The 17147-nt window shown below is 42.5% G+C and overlaps 1 protein-coding gene across 1 annotated transcript in view; it reads right to left on the bottom strand.

The window, feature by feature from the left end:
* Positions 1–3371: 3371 nt before the first annotated feature.
* GPAA1 (glycosylphosphatidylinositol anchor attachment 1) overlaps positions 3372–17147 on the bottom strand; it is a 1710146-nt gene continuing 1696370 nt past the window's right edge. The window contains exon 13 of the mRNA XM_044067413.1: positions 3372–4058. Within this exon, the coding sequence (XP_043923348.1) occupies positions 3815–4058 (244 nt within the window). The 3' untranslated portion in view covers positions 3372–3814. The remainder of the gene's footprint in view (positions 4059–17147) is intronic.

Here is a 17147-nt window from a genome sequence, read left to right as displayed (position 1 = left end):
GAACTTTGGAATTACTAGAAAAGAGTTCAGAATAGAAAGATCCAGAATGTGCCTTCTTTTTTTGGAACTAGAAAAAGCCTGGAATAAAAGCCCTGGCCTACCTGCTGAGCAGGAACTGATTCTATTGCTCCCAGATGAAACAAATACAAAATTTGTTTTTCTACTTCTGCCCTTTGGTTTGGAGGAACATTAGGGAATCCCTTGGGAGTTGGAAAGGTGTGGAAAGAAAATCTGTGGCCCAGGGACACCATTCTGAGCACCCATTTGTCTTCTGTGATAGAGGCCCAGACATCTGAAAAAAGGGCCAATCTTCCCCCTAATGGACTCTCCAGGCAAGCAAGAACAGGCAAAAGTTGTAAAAAGTCACTGAGTGCTTCGATTGAGATGCAGGCTTGGAGCTTCCCGCCTTAGAATTGGAAGCATGCCACAGCCTAGACCTTTGAGGGGTAGTTGCCTGCCCCCTAAAAGATTTGTAATCTTTAGGCCTGAAACGGTTCTGTCTGTTGGTATCAGGAAAGGTCCAACTCTTGGAAGGGTAATTCCTGCTGGGTTGAACCTGCAGAAAATCCTTAACAGTTTGCATGGACTTGGCCTTGTCCTCCATCTTCTTAAGTACCTCCTCAGCCTTGTTACCAAAAAGAATGTCTTTATGCAAAGGCACATCCAAAAGCTTAGCCTTGACAGGTTCTGGAAGAGGCTGATCTCTGAGCCAAGTGTGCCTTCTAATAACAGATCCAGTAGCCGTAGCCCTACTGGAGGCCTCAAGAATGTCAAAACCACAATGCAAAGAGTGCTTATTGACCACAGTGGCTGAATTCAATAAATCCTGCATGTCTTTACTCTCTGCCAAAAGAGGTATACTTGCTATCTTAGACTTAATCGCCTCCAAGATGTGCTGTTGGTACCTCAGCATATGAAAAAGGCAATTGGTAGCCCTAATAGCTAGGGTGGCAGTGGGATAAACTTTCTTGCCCCACCTAAGTTCCTAGATTCCCTGTCCGAAGGAACAGGATTCCTGGTAACAGTGGCCTTAACTCCTTTAGGGCCCTGAGAAATAACCTCTGGATCCGCCAACAGGTTCCTGAAAAGAAATAGATGAGAATCAGGGACTCTGTAGTACCTGTCAGGTTTCCTGGGAGCAGGGGGATCTGAATTTGGAGACAAGTAACTTTCAAGAAAAACATCATCAATAACTTCCAACACGGGGGGGGGAATAGCCAGAGGCTTATGCTGAGGTAGATCTAGAAACTCCCTAATCCGTTTCTTAAATTGGGGATAATCCTGGCTTTCCCATTTAAAAGGGTATTTAAAATGTCACCAAAAGAAAAATCCTCTGGAGGAGAGGCCGAAGGGATGGACTCCTCTACATCTGAGTCCTCAAAGGGAGAAAAAGCCTGAGAAAATTCCTCTTCATCAGCAGAAATGCTGGAAGAATCCGATTCTGAACAGGACAAAACCTTAGGAGAAACATCCCTACTCCTTTTAGGAGGATGAGGCTGAGAACCCCTATTAAGAGTTAACAAATCATTAGCCATTTTAACCATTTGGGATTGAGGGGAACCAGAAGGAACTGGAACCTGCCTTTTTACAGGCTTATGAATGGAAGGCTTACCTGCAAGCCTGAAGGACTCGGGAGGCCTGGCAACAGCCGAAGGAACAGCAGGAGTGGAAGAAAGAAGTTTGCTGTTGGAGCACAAAGCGGAGGCCTCGGACCCCGGAGTCTGCTTAGCAGTACCAGCTCCAGCAGAAGAGGCGACCGGTGACAGGTCGGAAGACAAACTGGAGGCCGAAGGCCTAAGGGACTCGGACTCAATCAAGGCCTGCGGTTGTACATCTGCGAACTGCAGGGACTGCAAAAGCAACTCACTGGCTCCCGCCTGACTGACGACCAACTTAACCTCATCCGAGGACTTTGTTTTCTGAGGCCTGTCACGGTCCTTATCCTTATGCTTTTTCATAATATCCGAAGCCTGAAGACCGTCGGACGCCATACCAACAAACTTAGACCAAACTCCGTAATGCTTAGCCAAAATTTTAGCCTGACGAAGGATAGTACGCGGATTTAAAAAGGCACAAAGATTACAATTGGGAATGTCGTGATCAAGGCCTAAACAGATAATGCAATAAGAATTAAAATCTCTATGGGGAATCTGCTTTCCACAGGTAAGGCAATTATTAACTTTTTCTGACATTCGTTAAGGCAAGAAAAGAGGATCCCCAACGGGGTATTTAGCTACAGTAGACTTCAACTCTTTGTAGTCAGAAACCAACAAAGGTAAACTGCCGACCGGCACTCATGCATGAAAAGCCTCTGCTTCGAGCTCCGCGGCAAGGAAGACTGAGTAAGTGATGTCGGCTGCCTCCTTTTGTATCAGACTCCTTGATGTCCTTTACAACCGATGGCAACTGACGTAATTTTTATTTACCTTTGGTATTCTGGCCGACTGAGGGCTACCGGGAGCCGGATAACTCCATTTGTTCGGACTGCAACAGTGAAACACGATGAACATCTGTACAATTCCAATTTTTTTTATTTTGGTACTAGATGATGTTCAGTGAAACAGCCTGTCTGAACTGCATGGAATTACTCAGGCTGGAAGCACCATTCATTTTACACAGAGGAAATGCAAAGGTAAAATGTGGATGTATAAAATGAGAAGTAAAAATGAAAAGTAATTATACTGAAACATGGGCATTTCTCAATAATTCTAATACCATGAAAGTTCCGGCCATTTTCAAATCAGGATTCCTTACAGCTATATGGTGGTTAAACAAATATCAGACTGATGACCATCAGTAATTCTCAACAAAACACTTCTCCCATTGTAGTTAACACGGTCATCCCAAATGAAAAAAAATGAGACTATGACTGATTCAGATAATTCATAAATGAAAAATTTAACCAAAATGTGAAGGTACCACAAGAAATCTACTGCAGTACTATGATGGGTAGTTTTCTCATTACCATCACTACTCTAAACCGATTCTAACAATGCATCAAAGATAAAGTGCTCATCCCCTGCACTTATTCAGGTAATCAAGTACTGCCTCTGCAGTAAACATGGGAAAAATTTCAATTTAATGTCCATTTCTTGGTTAAATGTTAAATAAACAGTGCGCAGTGCAGCACAGCACAGCACATTTAACTGATACTTTCTTAAAGCTAGACAACTTTTAAAGGTTTTTCAAGCTATAAATAAATTCTGGTGTCAACACCTACCTTGTGAGGGAAAAGGACTAAGATGACAGACAAAGCAGGCAGTAAATTTACCTGAGCTATGGGTTCTAATTGCACATCTGACAATTGATATAACAATATTAACAAAATGCATGGTAGTATTCAAAGGTGCAACAATAGTTGGAGGCCATGGTGACAGAGATGTTACACTGACGTTTGTATGTTTATTACAGATTGTTAAGATGAAAGCAAACCGTTTTACTGACACAAAGCCAAGTAATCTCCCAGCTACCATCAATATATTCCCTCTGTTTATAAAGTGGTTCCTCATTATCAGTTTACTGAATACATCTGGAAACATGCTAAGACACTTGAATGTGCTTTCACTAATACAAATTTTCAAATTAAAACCATGCCTCTACAGCCTCATGTTCTGTCCCTCATAAACTCCCTAGCTTTTCTGCTGCCCTCTCATACAAACAAGTTGCATTTACTTTTTCATGATCATCTTCCTTTAGGCTTTATTTGGCTCCTCGTGGATAATGTTTCCCCATCCATTTCTTCTGTCACATAACATTCCAGAGCCTAGTTTCAAAACAGAAATTCCATTTTTGGAAGGCACTACCTAGGTGCCCTCTATTTCCAGAAAATTATATTCCAAAGCATCAGCCAGCAAGGATACACAAAAATGGCAATAAAGGGGAAAATAAGTGAGCCATAGAGGTAGTGGTCAAGCAATCCTTCTGAAATGGCCTGCAGGAAGTGCTGCCAGCAGTCTAGCAATCCAATGGGGTATTCTACCATCTCATGGTAGAGGTAGATGCAGTACAGTAGTAGCATGGCTGGTGTCACCAAGATTAGAAGGGCAGCAAAGAGGACTCTATGGAAAACAGAAAAGTGAAAATGTATTAGTGGTATGTAAAAAAAGCCACCTTACTTCATAGTTATAGTTAAATACCTGCATTACTTTAAAAAAAAACTTGCTGGGTTTAATTCATTAGACAGAAATGAAATGCATTTAAAGACAAAAATGTATTTAGGCAGCTTATAAGGACCTATAGTGATTTTCTCTCCCAACTTCATCTGTTTTCCTACTTTAGCCTCAGGTTGTCTATATTTTACCACAATAGGATAATAAAATACAGATGTGTGAAAGTGCTCACCATTACTACAGATGTTAGTATAATATGATCACTATAAAACAAAAAAATGGGCGGTGGCAAATATGCAGTCAAAAATTAATTTATTTGAAGCGCTTTTCGTCAGCTCCAACAGCTGACTTCATCAGAAACACAATCAATTAGTACAAGCATATTATATATACGTAAAGACCAATTAATTGGTACTAATTTAAAGAAACAATACGTGTTTGTTCCCTAACTATAAAAATAAAATACATTTCCAAAAAGGTCACTCATATTAACTTCACAAACTACTAACATTGATTTTTAAAAAATTCTAATTAAATATAAAATCGTGTTGAATAAAATTAGGTAGAGTGAGACACCCAGACACAAGCCATTTAAGGAGAAATGCCACCTAATTAATAGGACCATACTATTACACAGAGAATTTAAAATACCCCGAACCCCTCCTAGACATGCTCATTCTGGAGGTAATTGACAAAAGATGTAACAATGTATATATGCCACTTCTAAGTGTCAAACCCATTGTGTTACCCATAAACCCAGGAATTAACCTGGAGGAAAATGGGAATATAAACGCTAATAAAGATTTAACTGAAAATACAGGTGATATGGGTACAAATATTTCCACTAATTTTATTGACGAAAAGCGCTTCAAATAAATTAATTTTTGACTGCATATTTGCCACCGCCCGTTTTTTTGTTTTATAGTTGTTTTACCAGTTTGTGGTTCATAATATGATCATGGTTGCAGTGTGTTTACAATATATGGGACTTCAGGTACAGGATGCAGGTTCATAGGTAGGTACTAGGCTATCTGCCCGAGGGTATTTATAATCCTAGCCAGAGTGTGTCAGCTTTCGCCACCCCATTGATTAATTAACTGAGCCTCTGTCAAGAAGAGCCAATGAAGTGATCCCAGGGGTGTATTTTCTGTTACCCATCCACTCGTCAAGGTTTGTCTTGAAGAGTGTTAGTGAGGGGCTCTGCCTAATGTAGTTAGGAATTTTGTTCCAAAGCATGGGGAGTGTCTGTGACAGGAATCTATCCCTCCAGCATGTTCTATTTATTGTTGTGGTGAGGTTTAGCTCACTACAGCGAGTGGCTCGCAGTGACTTGGATTTCTTTAGGTGGAGCATGTCCATCAATTCTGACAACAGTTATCCAAGTTGAACTTCAAGAGCAATTTAAAGTTCACAGGAGGTGTGGGGATGCTCTCACACTGAGGATGTCACCACAAACTTGGTTGTAAAAGGAGAATAACCTGCACTATCTTTTGTATTTTCTGGAACAGACAGCCACCAAAAAGTGTGTCTGAACCCCTGCCTTAGCTAGCAATTAGGAGGAGGAGGGTTCCAGAAATCAAGAGTTAACAAGGAGAAAAAAGTAGCAAACACAACCTTTACTATCACCCTATGACATCTAACAATATATTAAAAAAGGGCAGGACTTTCATTGCTACATACAAGTTACCATCTATCACTGTGCAAATCCTCTAAACATCTTAAAAATACAAATGGGAGGTTGGCATAAGGAGTTAAGTTGTTTACCTTACATACACAAGGTGCAGGGTTTTAGTAATTGGCTATGTTTAAAATGGCCCACAAGGGCAGTTAGCCTAGTACTAATCTATGAACCTATGAACATCACTAAATATGTACATTAAGTTATTCAGAAGACTGTCCTTGAGGTCCAGCTTGTATGACAAAAATTACATACTTACCATAACAATAAATCTTCAAGATTTAGGTCTGCCTATTTTAACTATTAGGACTAGCTGCCATTGGTACTAGTCAGCACAGCAACCAAGACTTTCCAAGATTTTTACACCTCCCCATCTCTCATAATTTCATTTGTTTATTTATTTTTATTTGACATTCGTTTACTGGGAAAGTCCAACTGGGCAGATACCTGTTTTCAGCGGAGGCCCAGGGAGAAAAACTCCACAATCACAATAGAAAAAGTTACATAGATATGGTACAAAGAAAGAAGAAAGTTGTTATGTCTTACCATAACGTTCTGTGTTGTCGACCTGCATCTATTCTTGACTTGTGGGGGTTATGGATCTGGCTGTTTTATAGCTCGTGCCATCCAAAAAATCTTTCGAGCTGCAAGTCTACCCACAATGCCCCTCTCCAAATTACCTCAGATTGAGTTTACAATAATGCAGAAGACTATATAATACAAGTCAGAAACCTTGTCCAAGGTATCCCTAACAATAAGAACCCAGTTCAGAATGTCGCTCCACCACAAGTCTAAAGGAGGGGGCAGGCAGGAGGGACGCAAGAACAGATGAAGATTGACAACACAGATGGAACGTTATGGTAAGACATAACTTGTTTATTTGACGTTGTCAATCTTCATCTGTTCTTCACTTGTGGGACAGAGTCCCAAGCTACCTTAAATCCTGGGTGGCCCTATGGAAGAATATTCCTGAGAACCAGAGAACCAAAGAAGGCTCTCCTCCTGGAGACCATATCTAATTTGTAATGAGTAATAAAAGTATGTGGTTTAGTCCACTTTGCAGCTGTGCAAATTTCTGACATGGAAGCTCTGGAATGAAAAACAGCTGAAGTCACCATAGATCTGGTAGAATGTGCCCTGACTGGAATAGGGAGCTTCATCTTAAGTTTCATGTAAACGAAAGAGATGCAATCCCTTAACCACTTGGACAGAGTCACCTTAGACACTGGTTTGCCCAAAGTTGTACTAGCAAAGAATACAAATAACTGTTCTGATTATCTAAATTGTTTAGTTCTACCTAGACAGAAACGTAATTGCCTGCGCACATCCAGAAGGTGCAGGCAGTACTTGTCTTTGTTAGAAAAATTTGGAAAGAATACGGGCAAGTCTATGGACTGGTTGGTATTGGTCTCTGATATCACTTTAGGAAGGAAAGTTGGGTTTGTTCTGAGTGACACACTGTCTTTATGGAAAACTAAATAAGGAGCTTTAGAACATAAAGGCTGTCATTCAGAGACTTGCCTTGATGATGTGAAAGCTATGAGAAGTAATGTTTTCCAAGAAAGGAAGTTTAAATCACAAGTAGCTGCAGGTTCAAATGGAGGTAAAGTAAGTGATTGTAACACGAGTCAGGTTCCATGGCGAAAGAGGGTCTTTGAAAGGGGGCTTCAAACAGATTGTGCCCTTAAGAAAAACCTTATAAAGTCTGTGAGAAATTAACAGCTGGTCTCCAGTACCATTATGGAAATTTTAAATAGCTGCTAAGATAACCTTGCTTGTAGAAGCAGAGGCTCCTTTACTAAAAATGGCAGCTAGAAACTCCAGAATTTTTTCTACTGTTATTGAAAAGGGGTCCAAACCATTGTCAGAAGTCCAAACTGAAAATATCTTCCACTTACTAATGTAGAGACTCCTGGTGGATGGTTTATGGGAAGCCATCAAAATGTATTATACAGGGGAAGGAATGCCATTATGTCTGGCAACTACCGGAATTGGAGAAATCAAGCAGTTGCTTGAGAGTTTGCAGATTGGGATGCACTAGTCCCTGGGGGTGGGACAAGAGATCTGGAACTGGGTCCAGAATCCATGGGCAGTGTAGTAGATGAGGCCAAAGAAAGCAAAACCACATCTGTCAAGGTCAGTAAGGAGCAATGAGGATAACTTTGCTTCACAACCAAACTGCTTTCTTGAGAAAAACAGGAATCAGAGGGAAAGGGTGAAAGGCATAAAGGAGATCCAGGGGCCAATTGTGGAGAACAGCATTCCTGGGGGACTCCCCCTGAGGGAGAATTAGGGCAAAGTAGCTTCTACACTTGTTCAGGGGTGAAGCAAACAGGTCGCAGCAAGGCAAGCTACTCTGGAGTTCAGAGACCACTTGTGAGGCATGAGGATGCAGCTGCTTAGTTTGTCCGCAATCACGTTTGAACTCCCCGGGATGTGCACTGCTATCAGAAAGTGGTTGGAAGTTACATCCCATGGCCACACTCGAAGGGCTTATCGAAACAATGGGTAGGACTTGGTTTCCCCCGTCTGATGATGCACCAGACTACAGACATGTGGACCGAACAGCTAACATCCCTTGAGGTAAGGCAGAGTGAAACGCTTGCAATGCCAGAAGCACTGCTCTTAACTCTAGAACACTGATATGCAAGTAGGCCTCAGAGGAGGAATAAGTACCTCGGACTGTCTTTCCAAGATAATACCCCCTCAGTTGGGAAGCATCCATGGTCACTATGGCCTTAGGCTGAGGGGAAACAAAGGGATGGCCTAGAAGAATCTCCTCTGAGTGCATCCATCCAGATAGGTCGTTCTTGCATCGACTGGATATGAAAACTAAATGTCTCATGTGGTGGGTTAGAATAGTCCATTGGTTTGCAAGCAACCACTTGAGAAGTCTCATGTGAAATCTTGCCAATGGAACCAATGTGATCGCTGCTGCCATGGAGCCCAATGCCTGCAGAATATGATAAGCAGGAATTTTGTTTGAGCGAGGAAGAGGGAGGACCTACGACTGAATTTTCTGTAACTTGTGTAGTGGAAGCAATGCTATGTAAGACAGAGAACTAAGATGAGCTCTGAAAAGTTCCATGTCCTGAGAAGGGGTTAGCTGAGATTTTGCAGGACTGCCCATGATGCCAAACTGAGGGGCTAGCTTCAGAATGTAGTCTGTAGTTTACAGTAGTATATGCCTGGTGGAACAGTGAGCAGTCAGTCGTCTAAATAAGGAAACACTTGGAATCCGTGCATTCTCAGATGTGCTGTGACTGCTGCCATACATTTGTTGAACACCCCGGGGGCTGTGGTGAGGCCAAAGGGCAGCACTCTGAATTGGAAATGACTGGTTCCCATTGGGAAGTGGAGAAACTTTCTCGAGAGTTTGTACACCTTTATGTGGTAATACATGTCTTGAAAGTCGACAGAGCACATCCAATTGTCTTTCTCTAAAAAGGAGAGAATTGACTGAACTGTGACCTTCTGGAATTTTGCTTATTGGACGAATTTATTTAGAATACTGGGATCCAACATTGGTCTCCAGTTCCCCGTTTTCTTTGGCACTAAAATGAATCTTGAGTAAAAAATGGATCCTAGTTGGTCTGGTGGGACTTCTTGGATGAGTTTTTGTACTTCTATTGCTGCTTGAACTCTCTGACTAGATGGAATATCAGGGAGTCTTATTGGGGTTCTTGGATAAAAGGTGAAGGGAATTAGGTAACCTCTGGAAAAGATTCTTAGCACCCAGGCATCGGTGGTTATGTGTTGCCAGGTGTTTGGGTGCAAGGAAAATCTTCCCCCCAACTGCTTCCACAGGTAAGCAATTGGGCTCCCCTTCAGGAGCACTGATAGGGTTGATCAGAGAACAAATCCCTGGAACCCTGATTATGTGGACCACCTCTGCCTCTGAGATGGCATCTTCCAATATAACTCCGCCCATGCCCCGAGGGGAGTCTGAAACGTGTCCTGCAAAGGCTTCTGGGATTTCTTGAACCACATCTTACCATTCCTTTAATTCCTGGAATAGGATTGTTGAGGAGTGGAAAAATGTACGCCTACAGCAGACAAGGTCTTTCCATCCTTTCCACACCTGGACAGAGTTTCCTTTACTTTGGGACCAAATAAAGAAGATCCATCAAAGGGAGCACTGGCGAAGGAAGACTTGAATGGTTCCACAAACTCGCAAAGGCACATCCAAGTGTGTCTACAAATAGCAACACCTGAAGCTACTGACCTGGTCACCCCTTCAGCTGTATGCACTGACAACTCCTTGACCAGATCCCTTTGAAGTCTTGTGAAATGTGCCAGAAAGTTCAAGGACCTGATGGAGAAGGTTGATGCATAGACCCACTTCCCAAATCTGTCCATTACCCTAGATTCTTGGTTCAGGGGATGGACAGCAGAACTTTCCTTGGCTAGTTCTTTTTTGGTGGTGGCCACTATCATCATGGCATCATCTACTAAGCCCTTAGTCCAATGCGGTTGATGTTCTGGAGCAGTAAGGATTTTGACAGGTTTCTGGGAGACTGGTTCCACAGAGTCAGGAGACTTCCAAGCCCACTGAGCAATTAATTTAATTAAATTGGCTGTAGGTGGGGTCACCCAGGAGGTAGACAGTCACACACCAAAGGCCTGCAAGTACACAGATTCCTCCAAAGATGGGTGTTTGGACTTCCAATCACCCCTCTGTTTTAGGATCTTCGGAATGTCTACAAAGGAGAAGTCTTCCGGGGATGACCATGGGGAACCCTCTGCTTCATCAAAATCTGTGTCCTCTGATGGTTTCTTCAGGAGAATCAAGGTGTTTCTTCTTACACAATCTCTTCTGAGGGGGCTCCTCAGTGGGAAATTTTGAGGAGGACTCGGAAGAGGGAGTACGTTTAGAAGGCAAGTCTTGCGACCATGGTGCGTGCTGTCCAGGGGTAGAGGTTGGTAGCTGAACTGACAAACTTGGGGTCACAGGTGAAGATTCCAATAATACAAGAGCCACCTGAGATGAAGCAGTGGCTAAAGCTCTTTCCATAGCCTGAAAGGCAGGACCCCCTAAAGAAGGATGGGAGCCTAGAACAGAGACAAACTTGGAACCAGGGTCACACCACGGCCTGAGAGTCCCACCTGACAGACCAGAACTGAGGACGGGCCCCCTGCTGGTACAGCCAGAAGAGATGTGGTCAGCTCCATAGAAAAAAATGGGTCCGGCTCAAATCCCCCAGGCCTGATGGTGCTGAAGGCACCAAGATTACCAGAGCTAGACTTGGCACCGAAGACAGAAGTGTTGTTGGCACAGAAGCCATCAGTACCTGAGACACTGAAGAAGTTAACAGCTCTTAACCCTGCGTCGAGGTTAGAGGAGCAGCATAAGTAGGGGTGGATGGAGAAAAAATCCTCTGCACCTGAAGGGAGAGGGGCTTGAGAAGAGGATAGGAATCTCTGGGCTGTTAAGATCTGATCCACCAGCCTAACAATAACCCAGAAGGCGAGTCAGGTCTCTCTAGGAATGGACTAGGGAGCTGACTATGGAATGGGTCCAAAAATGGAGAATAGACAGACCTGGGTTCTGTAGACACCATTAATTTCAGCACAGTTTGCTGTACCATTTCTGTGCCTATTCCCCCCATGGTACAGCAAACGGTGCTGTGCCATTTCCCCCATGGCACAACACCGTTTGCTGTACTATGGGGGGAAAAAGTCACAGAAATGGTAGAAGTGGCAGTTGGCACCAGTGTCGGAGCCGTAGTCAAAGTTGGAACCATGGTAGTAGAACTTGGAGTAGTTATTGTAGCTGGTGTAGAAGGCACCAATATGGTTTTCAGTGCTGGAGATCTAGACTGCTTCAAGTGCCTTGGAACCTTAACTTACGGTTCAGAAGATGAACCCTTTGGAAGCATGTTTATGTTTTTGGACAATCTGAGACGATGGCACTGAACGGGAGCATTTTGATCCAGGGGCCAGAAGTGACTGGTCGACCTTGGACAAGGCTTCTTCAAATTAGGCTTTAAGGAGCCCTTTGAGAATCAGTTTATTCTTCCTCTATGCCAGAGTTCTATTACTGAAACCCTGGCAGATGGAACAGTCTATACTTAAATGGGGAACATCCAAGCAGTAAACACAGGATTCATGGTTGCCCGAGTTTGGCATTTTCCTGCTGCACTCTACACATTGCTTAAACCCCGTAGTGGAGCTTTTTGGCTTTTCTGACATATTCCTGAAAAAAACAAATAGGAAGGCAGGAAAAGAGAAAGGAAGATAGTTTAGAAAATAGGCCTCACTCACAGGAAAGGAAAGGGAAAAGTCTACCAGCAATGGTAGAAAGGCTACCAAAGGTAGAGACAGGAAAGGGAAAGACCATTAACAATGGTAGAGGGAGAATTTACCAACTGTAATGGAACAAACACAGCACACATGCTACAAGTAGACCAAGGATTAAAAGATAGAAAAGTTTTAGATGAATGGAAAGATTAAGGATATATAAAAATATACTCAGCTACAAGAGAGATGGTTGACCTGTCTTGTCATAAGAGCTGCAAACGAGATCTGAGGTAATGTGGAGAGGGGCATTTTGGGTAGACTTGCAGCTCGAGATATTTTTTTTTTGTCTGATGCGAGCTATATAACGGCCAGACTGGTTCTGAGGATTGGAACCGTAATCCCCCCACAAGTCAAGAATATATGAAGATTGACAACATCAGATTATAAGTTACATAACAAATAATCAATGTTTAACAAAGCAGTGGGACATAGATACAATGTAGTTTTTCTTGTATATAGAGATTCAAAGTTTAGCAATGCAGGAATACATGGATACATCGTAGTTTTCTTTGTATACAGAGATTTTTACAGAGGCATTACAGAATGTACATGTCACGAGTACAACATGGTTGTTGCTTTCACAGTTTATACAGATATCAGGATAGCAAAAAGGGGAATTTTAGATGGAGAACTCTTGCCACTGCAATTCTAATGAATAGAAAGGTAGTACAAATATAAAGTAGTAGTGATTGTTAATGTTCTACATCTCCTCCCTTTTCCTTCATCTGAGTTTGCACTCATCGTGCAGACATGAAATATACACTAGATTCCCTAACATCTATCCAGGCCTCTTCTGCCAAAGGAAGGTGAAAGTTTGAAGGGATGCTAAACTGGATGGATATGGATCATGATTATCTATTATTATGGAAGTTTATTTGTACAACTTACATATCTTATGTGATTCAGTCCATCTATTTCAACCAGTGGTACAGAGTCCGCAGTTCTTTCTCCCGGGTATTATCATGACAAAATATCTTTGATGACTGCGGATTTGAAGGCAGAACTAGACCAACAGACCATATCTAGCTTACAGTGTCTTGTGAAAGTATGCAGAGGAGCTCATGTTGCAGCTGCACAAATGTCATCCTCAGAGGTGCTGGAGAAAAAGGCTTGAGTGGTACCTATTACTCAACAGAAAATTAATTAGGCTTGTTAGGTATGTCTTTCTCACACTTGTAGCAATATGTGAGGCAGATAGCTACCTGGACAAAATGACTTTAAACACCTCCTGGCCCAATCTATTAATTACAGAGGATTCAAAGACATGGCAGCACCTGCTAATAGATTTTGTTTTTTATCACAGAGAACTGCAACTTTCTGTGGACATCTAGACAGTATAACATATGCTCTCATCTATTAAAATACTGTGGGTAACATACAGGCAGTTTAATAGTTTGATTTAAATTTGAACAGTTGCCTTCTGTAAGAACATCCTGTCTTTATAAAACATCAGATACAGAGGTCTAACTCTTTAATCATCCTCCAATTCTGAGACTCTTCTAGCAGGAGGTAACTGCAAGCAAGAACAGTGCTTTCCAAATAAAAGCTTAAAATCTGCCATGGAATCTGGTTCAAAGGGAGGTAAATTAATTTCTGAAGTATGACACTGAGATCTCAAGGGGGCTACAGGTTCTTTAATTGCAGAGTAAAGTAAAAACATTACTCTACAGAAGGGTCTTAAATACCTTAAGGGACACCACTGAACCAAAAATCCTTGGGAAGTAATCCAACATAGCTGGTACTGCAGCTAAGAATTTAATCCTTAGAAAGTGGCCTAAATAGGAAATCTGGCACACACAGCCTCATACGTCTACCTGATATTAGGCTACATTGTAGAGTTACTGGTCATTACCACATGCGGAAAACCATTTGGTTTCCAGAAGGGACTGGAGGTCTGGATGAGACTTGCCAGATGAATAGATCATGAGGTTTCTGAATGGCTTCAGGCAGATAGGCTTCTCCAAACAAGTGAGGCCAGACTAAGAGGAAACAAACCTGTTGAGGCCAATAACTGTGGCTTTGTATTCCTTCATTTTCTGTAAGCATTTTTTGTATAATAGAAAATGGGGGAAAAGCATAAAGGAGATCTGGAGGCCACTTCTGGGCTATGCTGCATTCTTGGGAATCTGTCCCTCAGGAGAAAAGAGTGCTAGTCAGGGAAACAGACATATTGCAGCAAGGTTTGCAACAGTGTAAAACAAACACTTGCACCACTGTATGACTTGGGGATGACTCATCTGGCATCAGCAGAAAATAGCTCAGCTTATCTGTCAAAGAACTGGCTTTTTCAGAAATGTGTTGTTATAAAAAAGCATCATGACAATATGGCTCATTCCCAGAGCCTCATAGCTTCTTGACTTTGGGGATAGGAATGATATCCTTTTTCCTTACTGATATACTAGATCATTTCCATACTGTCAGAGTGAATGGCTATCATATTCTACAGACGAGTCCAGCAATGTCTGCAATCTACAGAGTACCACCTACATCTCCAGTATATTTAGGTGCGCAAGAGCTTCTGCCTATGAACACATCTACCATAAGCAATGACCCCTCCCCACAACCCTACGGCAGATGAATCCACGATGACTGCCACTAAAATGAAGGTGAGGAAAGGGATGTCCAGAGCCAGGCTAGGGGAATGCACCTATCAAAATAACAGATGTTTGCCAGTACAAGATGCCCCCAGCTGGACTAACATGGGATTCTTGCATTTTAAACACTGAATCTTTAGGGTCCATTGTAAAACTCGCATGAAATCTAGTAAAGAGGACATTAAAATTGTTATTGCCATTACACTTAGCCCCTCTAAACAATGATCAACTGAGACCACAGGAAATAAAGGGAGAAGAACTTGAGACTGCAGTGCAGATATCCAGTCTGAAGGAAGAAAGTCTCTGCAAGACAGAGGGCCCAAATGGCATTGTGTAATGGTTAGTACCTTTGTATAGTTAAGTACTATTCCCATGGCATGGAGTAACGGAAGCTAAGGCTCCTGTGTATGGATTAATGACTCCAGAGTGGGAACTGCTAAAAGCCAGTTATCCAGATAGGGGACATCTTGGTTCCTTAGAGTCTGGTCAGCTGCTACAAAAGACATGCATTTGGTGAACACCCTGCATTCTAAGGTAAGTTCTATGAACAGCCAAAAATGGTAGTGGCTAGCTCCAACCCAGGAGTGAAGGAACCACACTCTCCATCCATATCTTGCAGAATGCTTGGCCAGAACCAATGTTGTAAGGACCTTTTTTGGTTTGGTGGGACCTCCTGGGTCACTCTTTTTTTAACAAGTTGAAAATGTCCATCTTGGCCACACCCTTCTGATGAGGTGGAACACCTGAAAATGAAATGTGTGTGCCCGGTGTCTGGACAGGAAAGGAATAGTGCAGCCTTTGGACAACATGACCCTTATCTACTTGTCCTGTGTGATGGACATAAATGCAGGCTAAAAGGATACTTGACTCCATAAAATGGGCCCAGAGATGGACAATCACTTGGGGGTTCTGTAACTAACCACTGGACTGAGGGCTGCAGAACCCCTGGTTCTGCTGAATGCCTCTGTCTTTCAGATGGCACCTGCTCTTGAAGACAATGTCCACACTGAGTGCTGTCAAAATTCTGGAAAATTTTTGCTGTTGGCATTTTTAAAAAAAGAAGTTATGTACTCACCATAACGTTCCATCTGAGTAGTTATACTTCATTTTTCTGCAACCTGTGGGTATTCGGATACATATTGGATCCGAACAGACAACTTTTCAAGCATCTGCTCCGAGCTCCAAGCTCCTTCCCTTTACCCATAACACACCACCATCTTCTACCGTCCCTCAGATCGAGTCTGCTGCAACCTAAACTAATCAGTAACTCAAACTACAGGAAACCATACATGATCATCACATGAGAAGGTTCGGGGGAAGGACGGTGCGACGGTTGCAGAAAAATGAAGTATAACTACTCAGATGGAACGTTATGGTGAGTACATAACTTCTTTATCTGAAATAGTTAACTTCATTTTTATCTTCAACCTGTGGGACAGAATCCCCAGCTACTCAAACCCTTGGGAGGCCCTCATGGAAGGATATTCCTGAGCACCGCAGAGCCGAAGGATGCTCTCCCTCTAGAGATTAAATCCAACTTATAATGAGAAATGAAGGTATGTGACTTAGCCCAAGTTGCTGCCACACAAATGTCATCCAATGACACCCTAGACCAGAAAGCAGCAGATGTTGCCATAGATCTGGTAGAGTGAGCTTTAACAGGACCAGGTGGAGACAAACCTTTGTCTTTGTAAATTTGCAAAATACACAGTGTAATCCATCTAGCTAAGGAAATTTTGGAGATGGCCTTACCCAAAAAGGGCTTAGAAAAGGACCCAACTGGTCAGCTTTACGGAAGGGCTTTATTCTGTGTACATAAAATTAAGTTGTCTATGAACATCTAGCAAATGCAGTTTATATTCACCCTTGTTCTGAAAATTTGGGAAGAAAACCTGCAGGTTAATTGTTTGATTAATGTTTGATTCAGAAGCCACTTTTGGTAAGAAAGAAGGGTTTGTGTGGAGAGAAACCCTGTCCTTATGGAAGATCAAGTAAGGGGGCACAGCAGACAAGGCCTGAAGCTCAGAAACCCTCCTAGCCAAAGTAATAGTCACTAGGAAGGCTGTCTTCCAGGATAAGAACTTTAAATCCGCTGATGCTGCAGGTTCAAAGAGGGAGCAACTAAGGCCTGAAGAACCAATGTAAGGCCCTAGGGAGGAACAGGGTTCTTACCTGGAGGATGCAAAAGAAAAGTGCCTTTAAGAAAAGCCTTACACAATCTAGAAGAGGCCAGGGCATTCCTGTTCTCGCCGACATGGAAATTTGAAACAGCTGCCAGTTGCACTTTCACAGTGGAAGAACTGGCCCCTTGCTGAAAAATGCTGGCTAAGAAATCCAGTACCGCAGATACAGGGGGGCCATAAAAGGATCCAGCTTTCAATGAGATGCTCAAATAGAAAACCATTTCCATTTACTGCAGTAAATATTCCTAGTGGAAAACATATGAGCCGCCACTAGAATAGTTTT

The sequence above is a fragment of the Protopterus annectens genome, chromosome 3.part1, assembly GCF_019279795.1.
Source record: "Protopterus annectens isolate FY-2018-M chromosome 3.part1, PAN1.0, whole genome shotgun sequence".
In the NCBI taxonomy this organism is placed as follows: Eukaryota; Metazoa; Chordata; order Ceratodontiformes; family Protopteridae; genus Protopterus; species Protopterus annectens.
This window is presented reverse-complemented; position numbering and strand designations above follow the sequence as displayed.